At 59.3% G+C, this 8,317-nt stretch overlaps 1 protein-coding gene across 2 annotated transcripts; it reads left to right on the top strand.

The window, feature by feature from the left end:
* The first annotated feature begins 38 nt into the window (after nucleotides 1-38).
* Nucleotides 39-7,967, top strand: MCAM (melanoma cell adhesion molecule). 2 transcript variants are annotated; one of them, XM_033861928.2, is made up of 16 exons: nucleotides 58-167; nucleotides 1,984-2,108; nucleotides 2,206-2,413; nucleotides 2,499-2,569; nucleotides 2,665-2,752; nucleotides 3,821-4,000; nucleotides 4,077-4,198; nucleotides 4,281-4,443; nucleotides 4,539-4,657; nucleotides 4,744-4,885; nucleotides 5,053-5,174; nucleotides 5,283-5,424; nucleotides 5,525-5,596; nucleotides 5,787-5,934; nucleotides 6,257-6,374; nucleotides 6,855-7,967. In XM_033861928.2, exons 1-16 carry the CDS (start codon nucleotides 101-103, stop codon nucleotides 6,882-6,884), a joined length of 1,917 nt encoding a protein of 638 aa, XP_033717819.1. In that variant the 5' UTR covers nucleotides 58-100; the 3' UTR covers nucleotides 6,885-7,967. The 2 variants fall into 2 exon arrangements, with proteins under 2 accessions (XP_033717818.1, XP_033717819.1); XM_033861927.2 differs by lacking the exon at nucleotides 6,257-6,374 and having other exon boundaries at nucleotides 39-167.
* Nucleotides 7,968-8,317: the final 350 nt, after the last annotated feature.

Here is an 8,317-nt window from a genome sequence, read left to right on the forward strand (position 1 = left end):
GGCCGGCCTCGGCGCTCTGGCCCCCTCCCCCGCCCCCCTGACGTCAGCCCCCGGCAGCTGCGAGCTCCCTCACTTCGCTCTCGCCCTCCGGCCGGGAAGCATGGGACGGTCCGGGCTCATCTGCGCCTTCCTGATCGCCGCCTGCTGCTGCTGTCGCCGCGCGGCGGGTGAGTGAGCTCGCTGGGGTGGGGGGGGCCCGCGCCCCCAACGGAGCGGCCCGGCAGTCCGGCGGAGCGTGCCCGGGAGGAGAGCTGGCATCGCGGCGGGGGCCGGGGCTTTGCGCTGCGTCGTGCGCTCCTCTCTCCGGGTCCCAGGCACCCGGCGCGTTGCGTGCGTGCAACTCTTTGCAGCCAGTTTGCAGCCTCTATTCCAGACCTTCCCGGGAGCAGAACTGGGGAGGCGGGGAGGGGGCTGCTGCCTGGAGCGGGAAGGGGTGGAGCCAAGTCCCTGGGGCCGCTGGTGAGAGCTTTTTCTCAGGTGCTTTCTCTGGGGAGCCCGTGATTGGAGCCTTGGCGGGAGGCGCCTCTACAGCGCATCCCCAAATCCTGAATCCTGCGCCCGCCTGTTGCTGGGAAAGGCAGCTTTTTTAGCTGGAGGGGTGCGCCGACCCCTCCCTCTCCCGCCTGGGCTTCGAGCCAGGCTGGAGGTGAGCGAGATGGGGAGGAACGGCGGCTCCCACCCCGGCAGGGCGTTGGCAAAGCCTGGAGGGCGGTGTGGGTCGCCTCGCGCCTACCCGGGTGACGGGATCACAGGTGTCAGGGACGAGGGATCGAGGATTACCAGAGTGGAAGCGCCCCAGACTTGTTACACCTCCCGGAATGGGACCAAGTTCAGGTGGGAAATGCGCCCCTGCACCTCGGAGTTTTTCTCTGGAACTGCCTAGGAGCCGGGAGCTCCCGGGTTCACGCTGCCCTTGTATGGCCCGCAACGGTGTCGCTTGTTTCTCTTGGCTCGCTTTCCCGGGCTCCAGCCGCTGCCTGGCTTAGATACCCTGGTTGGGTATCTAAGCAATACCCAACTCGATGGCCTCGTGCCCATGCCGACGGTGTCCCTGGGGTACCCTTGGCTGCCGCCTTCCAATCCCTTCTGGGGAAAGGGCTAAATCGGGCTCCACCCGCTGCAGAAGGTCCAGCCCCACCCGGCCCTGCTCTTCTAGCTCTGGGGAAACGGAGTCAGGGGTGTGGAGCTTTTGCTCTGGCTTGAAGACCACTCCATCTGCCCTTGTTATCTGGGAGCCAGCCCAGGCCAACCACCCAGGCACCCGAGTCCAGCCAGATGGTATGGAGTGACATCACCTCCTCGCGGGGCGGGCAGCGCACTAGCACCACTGACGTCACTCCTGCCCACTGCCTGGCCCTTGGCCTGACCCCTGCCCTGACCCCGGGGAGAGATTCTGGCCCCCTCCGTGACTCTGACCCCTCCATACTCACAAGACTCCCAGGATGGGGTCCCCTGAGAGTGTCGGATGTTCACGGCGGTGCTGCTTAAGGAGTATGAAATAAGGGCCTCCTGGCCAGGGTTGCCCTTTGGGTTTTATGGGGGATTTGGGGAGGGGGTGTGGGGGGGCAAAGGGTAGAGATGTCTTCCTCTGGGTGTGGGGACAAAAAGGGCCTGTGTGCCCCGGCCTGGCACATGCCTTGCATTCCCACACTCTGAGCTCACCCGGGGAGGAGGGAGCCTGGAAGGAAAGGGGCCTTCCTCTTGGCCCAGAGCCTGGGTTGCCCCTCTGCCAGCCTCATCTGGGAGGTTCCTGGTGCTCAGGGTCTCTGCTCCAATGACCAGAAATGTCCATCCCCAACTCCCTTGAACCGGGAGAGGGCTGGCCCAGGGTTCGGGGGTAAAGAGTGGTTGAGGGGTAGGAGAGGACAGTGCCCTTCAGACCCTCGAAGTGGCAGGAAGAGCAGCTGCAGCGAGCGGTGTGAGTGGAGGGTATGGAGAGCAGCTGGAGCTGACACAGCTCCTCCCCCATCCCCTCCCCGCCAGGTGTGCCTGGAGAGGCTGAGCAGCCAGACCCGGAGCTGGTGGAGGTGGAAGTGGGCGGCACGGCCCTTCTGAAATGTGGCCCCTCCCACTCCCCGGGCAACTTCAGCCACGCGGACTGGTTTTCTGTGAGTGCTTGGGCCCCAGAGAGGGCAGCAGGGGCGGGAGGCTCTGCCCTTCATGTAGCCCCAGGACGCTCACCTCCTCCCTGCCACCTCCCCTTAGGTCCACAAGGAGAAGCCAACACTCATCTTCCGCGTGCGTCAGGGCCAGGGCCAGAGCGAACCTGGGGAGTACCAGAATCGGCTCAGCCTCCAGGACAAAGGGACTACTCTGGCCCTAACAGGCATCACCCCCCACGATGAGCGCATCTTCCTGTGCCAGGGCAAGCGCCCTCGGTCCCAGGAGCACCGAATCCAGCTCCGTGTCTACAGTGAGTGCCCTGTCCGTGCCTTGTGGGCAGTGTGGGGCTTCGGAAGTGGTGGTCCCATGCCCCTCCCCATTTCTCTCCCTTGCAGAAGCTCCGGAGGAGCCACTCATCCAGGTCAATGCCTTGGGCATTTCTGTGAACAGTGAGGAGCCTGGGGAGGTGAGATCTGCCGGGGTGGCCGGCGGGTAGGCAGGAGCTAAGGTGGGCTTGGCGGGGTCGCAGAGGCAGGGAGACTCACACCCTGTCCTCCTTAGGTTGCCACCTGTGTGGGGAGGAATGGGTACCCCCTTCCTCAAGTCACCTGGTACAAGAACAGCCAGTCGCTGAAGGAGGAGAAGAACCGTAAGTCATCCTCTCTGCCCTTAAAAGCCATGCTTGTGACACAATATGGGGACCACCTTGCATTTTATTTTACTTTTTTTTTTGGCCACACCACGCAGCATGCAGGATCTTAGTTCCCCGACCGGGGATCGAACCCGTGCCCCCTGCACTGGGAGCGCAGAGTCTTAACCACTGGACCACCAGGGAAGTCCCTATTTTACTTTTTTTTTTAAGTACACAAGTGATCCTTGAAAATATTCTCATAAGAATTCAAACTGTGGAAAATCTAGAAGGAAAATTTCCTTCCTGCCCCAGACCCATTCCCAGAAATAGCTGTGCTATCAGTGTGTATGTATTCACACGGATGCAATCCTTGATTTCTAGCCTACTTCTAGGTACTTACTCACACATGTAAATATATCTAGGACTACATAGGCTTTTGTTTTTTATTATCTAAATCAGTGGTTCTCAACTAGGGGTGATTTTGCTCCCCTCCGGAACACTTGAGTGTCTGGAAATATTTTGGGTTGTCGCAAATGGATAGGTGCCACTGTCATCTAGCGGGTAGAGGCCAGGGATGCTGTAAACATCCTACAGGGCACAGGGCATGTCCAGCCCCAAACGTCAGTGGTGCTGAGGTCGAGAAACCCTGATCTGAATGACACTGTGCGCTATACATTGTTACACAACCTTGTTTTCCTTTTGACGACAAGTCTTGGAAATCTTTCCAGGTCACTCTATTTAGATCTACCTGATCGTTTTCCTACTGCCGGCATTTCACACGGTGTATATAATATAGTCTAGCTAACCATTCATTCCCATTAGTGGATGTCCAGAGTGTTTTCTCATTTCCTTTTTTTTTAAATCCCTGTAGCAGTATTTGCACACATCCTTGTATGTGTGCCTATGTGTGTTTGTCTAGGGTAGATTTCGAGCAGGAAACTGCTGGGTTGAAGGGCCGCAGCTGGCATTGGTACCTGGCCCTCTCTCTACAAGGGCTCCCCTGCCATTCCGCCGACCCAGGAGATCATAGGGTGGGGTTAGAGGCGGAGCTGAGGCCGAGCCCTTCGCCCCTTCCTCCCTGCCCAGGGGTCCACATCCAGTCGTCCCAGATCGTGGAGTCGAGTGGTCTGTACACCCTGAGGAGCGTTCTGAAGGCACAGCTGACCAAGGAGGACAAAGATGCCCAGTTTTACTGCGAGCTCAGCTATCGGCTGCCCAGTGGGAACCACATGAAGGAATCTAGGGAGGTCACTGTCCCTGTTTTCTGTGAGTACCGACCCATCGCTGTGGGGCTGGGTCCTGCTAGCTCTTGGGCTGAGAGCTGCCCCCTTTGCCTGTGCAGACCCGGCAGAGAGAGTGTGGCTGGAAGTGGAGCCTGAGGGGATGCTGAAGGAGGGGGACCGCGTGGAGATCAGGTGTCTGGCTGATGGCAACCCCCCGCCCCACTTCAGCATCGGCAAGCAGGTGCGGGGCCTCTGTTCTGGGTGCAGGGGGGCAGCAGGAGTGGCTGGAGGCGCACTCTGATCATGCCTTTGTCCTCTCGCAGAACCTCAGCACCAGGGAGATGGAGGAAGAGAGGACCGATGACAACGGGGTCCTGGTCTTGGAGCCCGCCCGGAAGGAGCATAGCGGCCTCTACGAATGTCAGGGCCTGGACTTGGAAAGCACGGCATCGCTGCTGAGCGACCAGCAGGAGCTGGTGGTGAACTGTGAGGGGCTGGGGGCCCAGGACAGGGGGACCAGGCTGGGGCGAGAGGGAATTTGCCCCGCCCTGTCCTTCCTGACACGATTGCTGCGTCCCCAGATGTGTCTGAAGTCCGGGTGAGCCCCGCAGCCCCCGAGAGCCAGGAGGGCAGCAGCCTCACCCTGACCTGTGAGGCAGAGAGTAACCAGGACCTTGAGTTCCAGTGGCTGAGAGAAAAGGTACCCAGGTGGGCTCAGGTCTCCGGGGCAAGGGGCTGTGGGGTGGGTGTGCCTAGGAGTGACCTCTGACCCATCTCTCACCCCAGACAGGCAAGGTGTTGGCAAAGGGGCCTGTGCTCCAATTACGCAACCTGAAACGGGAGGCAGGGGGAGGTTACCGCTGCGTGGCATCTGTGCCCAGCGTTCCCGGCCTGAACCGCACCCAGCTCGTCAACGTGGCCATTTTTGGTGAGGCCCTAGGCAGAGATCAGGTGGCCCCTTGAAGCCACCTTGAGTTGGGTGGTTTCAAGCTCTTTGGGGACCGAAAGCCACCCGCTGCCCTGGGGGGCTCTGGTGGGGAGGGGGGTGGCAGGCGGGCAGGGTTTGCTGTCTCACCCTTCCCCGCCCTGCCACAGGGTCCCCGTGGATGGCACTGAGGGAGAGGAAGATGTGGGTGAAGGAGAACTCCATGCTGAATCTGTCCTGTGAGGCCTCAGGGCATCCTCGGCCCAGCGTCGTCTGGAGCGTCGATGGCACGGTGAGCAGGCACATGGCGGCCCCCCAGGCTCTCGTCCATCCCTGCGCGGGCTCTGCTGCCACGACCCAGCATCCTCCCCACCCCTGAACTGCGTCTCCTTCCTTGTAGGCCAGCGAACAGGACCAAGATCCGCAGAGTGTCCTGAGCGTCCTGAATGTCCTTGTGACCCCAGAGCTGTTGGAGACAGGTGCCGAGTGCGTGGCCTCCAACTCCCTGGGCAGAAACACCACCGTCATTATCCTGGAGCTGGGTAAGGGCTTGGTCCTGCAGAGTGGGGTGGGGGCAAGCCCAAGCAGGGCACGTTCCTATCCCACCCACCCCCCCCATCTGTTTAACCTCCTTCACCCCAGACTCCAACAGAAGCACTAGCCTCAGCACCTCCACCGTCAGTCCCTATGCTAGAGCCAACAGCACCTCCACAGGTGAGCTGGGCTGGATCGGGAGCAGGGTTGTGCCAGGGCGTCCTCACTCTGCCCTGACCGGGAGCCCAGGGGAGCTCTGTCGAGAAAACGATCAGCGGCCCATCTTCCATCAGCCCTGGGCTGGGCGGGGCCGCGATGGTAACATGGCAGCCTGGGGCAGGGAGTGACTCGGGGTGTCTTTTTGGGACAGAGAAAAAGCTGACAGAGCCCGAAAGCAAGGGTGTGGTCATCGTGGCCGTGACCGTGTGTGTCCTGGTCCTGGCTGTGCTGGGCGCTGTCCTCTATTTCTTCTACAAGAAGGGCAAGCTGCCGTGCGGACGGTCAGGCAAACAAGAGATGTGAGCACGGCACCCGGCACCCCGCGCCCCACCCCATCTCACGCTGCCAGCTTGTTGCCTCCTCAGGGATGTTGCCCTGCTGGCCCCTGTGCCCACTGAGCCGTTAGGAGCAGGAGGGGGACCCTGGGTCTGAGCGCTCCCCGCCTCACCGCCACTACCCAGCTTCCGTCCACCCCACTCCTCCCTCTCACCCCTGTGGCCCTTCCCTGAGCCAGACCGGAGCACCTAAGAGCCCTTCAGTACCCAGTCCCACGTCCCTCCCAACAGCCCCCATCCCCTTGCCCCCGAGTTGCCAACCTCTTGCCTCCCTCCCTCCTCCCAGCACGCTGCCCCCGTCTCGTAAGGGCGAATTTGTAGTTGAAGTTAAGTCAGATAAGCTCCCAGAAGAGATGGGCCTCCTTCAGGGCAGCAACGGTGACAAGAGGGCTCCAGGAGACCAGGTAGGAGGCAGTTCCTGTGGCCAGAGCCTGACACATCTTCAGGCACCGGGAGTGGCAGGGGCTGACGGTTGCTGAACACTAACTTTATCCTTCATCCTTCCCTGTTGGAGATGGGGAGCCGGCCCCATCTTGCCTTCCTAACACCACGCACAGACGATAGGGCCAGGCAGGTGGCTGAGGGACCCCGAGAGAGGGTAGCTGCCAGGACTGAGAGCAAGACCCCGTCCCATCACCATTTCCTGAACAGAGCTGGCGGCTCACGTCACTAGGTGTGAAGTGTGGCCCAGTGCGATTCGGGGGCCTCATCTCTTATTCCCCGCCTTGCCATCCCCACCCCCTCCCCGGCTTCTTCCCTCCAGGCGGCTGCACCTAGTTCATCAGCTGTGGCTTTGGTCCCTCCTCTCTTTTAGCGCTCACACCTTAAACCCTGGTCAGTGTCTCTGAACACCCCCCTCACTTCTGCTCTTCACCCATCTTTAGGGAGAGAAATACATCGATCTGAGGCACTAGCCCACCGAATCGCACGGCGCTCCCTCCCCCGCCTGGAACATTTCCTGTTCCCTGCTCACCTTCCTCCCCAGCACTCAGGATGGTCACCAAAGCCTCTAAAGTGGACAACACAGAAGACCCCCCTCCAGCTCACCTGCAGACCCCATTTCAGAGGGCACATGGGCCAGGACCAGAGCTGTCCTGAGAAGGACCTCACGTGGCCCTGGAGGCCCCCTCTTCAGGGACCTGTCCACCACTGTCTCAATTTGTTGAGTGACGCTCATGCCAAGGAGGGGGCCTCGGTATCCCAGAAGCACACAGGAGAGTCTCTTGCAGAACTTGTTTCCTCTTTACACATATGGATGTAAATACCTGTCTTCTACCAGCAGCCGAATTAGGTAGCCTATTTATCTTGAGCTGACTTCCTGCTCCACTGCTCCAGGGCTGGCTTCATAATTCAGCTGTATCACTGAAGTAAGGATGCGGTGAGCCCAGGCCTCTCTCTGCTGGTGACGTATGTTGCTCGCACCAGTTCTGGAGAGACCCCAGCAGTATCTAGAAGCAGTTGCCAGCCTGCCTGCCTGCCTCTGGAGTCCCCTTTGCGACACTCTTTTCTTTCTCTGGGCAGAAGTCAGGACCTGGTGTCGTCCCTTAAAAGGTATCCTGGGTGTATCTCATTGTCCCTGCAGTAAGGAAGCTGGGTGCCGCTTTCCAGAGTTAAGGCAACTGGGCCCGAGCCCCTGCATTCATTTGGCTCCCCTACCCTCTCAAGGAATCACGTAAGACTGAATGCTGGGGGTAGGGGTTGGAGATGAGGTCCAGACTGTCCTTTACGAGGGTTAAGGCTATAAAGTTATATTAGCACCAGACTTCTACAGGCTGAGCTAATGGGCCTAGACCTTAGAAGAAAGGCCCTAATGGGAGAATGGTACTTAGAGATGAGAAACGGGCCTGGCTAGAGCTTTGGGGTATGTATGTCTCTGCGTGTGTCTGTGCGTACGTGTGTGTGTATATATATGGTTTTGTTAGGTTGTAAATTTGCAAATTGTTTCCTTTTTATATATGTGTATATATATGAAAAATAAAGCTTAATTGTCCCAGAAATCTTACACTGTTTTTTATTCATCATGGGGTACCACAGCAGCCTGGGGCCTCCAGAATTGGCACTGCACCAAAAGGAACACAAAACCCTTTGCAGTTGGGAGCAGGGACCGGGGGTTACCTCTGCTTCTGAGCAGAGGGCTCAAGCTCTAACACGGGATAATGAACCTACTGAGCAGCAAAGCCGCCCTGCTCTATCTGGGCAGCTTGCAGAGCCTGGCGAGCTGCTGGCAAGGAGCTATTGCCCCTCCCCTGTCACTGAGACTGCCCTCAAGGTAGCAAAACAGACTTCTGCTGATGAACTGGTACGAGTAGGCATCTGGCCCCATAGCTCCCCGATATATCACTCCCTA

Source organism: Tursiops truncatus, chromosome 8, assembly GCF_011762595.2.
Source record: "Tursiops truncatus isolate mTurTru1 chromosome 8, mTurTru1.mat.Y, whole genome shotgun sequence".
In the NCBI taxonomy this organism is placed as follows: domain Eukaryota; kingdom Metazoa; phylum Chordata; class Mammalia; order Artiodactyla; family Delphinidae; genus Tursiops; species Tursiops truncatus.

Coding starts and splice junctions, on each gene's coding strand:
- MCAM (XM_033861928.2), top strand. CDS start 101: ATGGGACGGTCCGGGCTCATCTGCGCCTTCCTGATCGCCGCCTGCTGC. Junction 4,199..4,280: donor ACTTCAGCATCGGCAAGCAG/GTGCGGGGCCTC, acceptor GTCCTCTCGCAG/AACCTCAGCACCAGGGAGAT. Junction 4,658..4,743: donor TCCAGTGGCTGAGAGAAAAG/GTACCCAGGTGG, acceptor CTCTCACCCCAG/ACAGGCAAGGTGTTGGCAAA.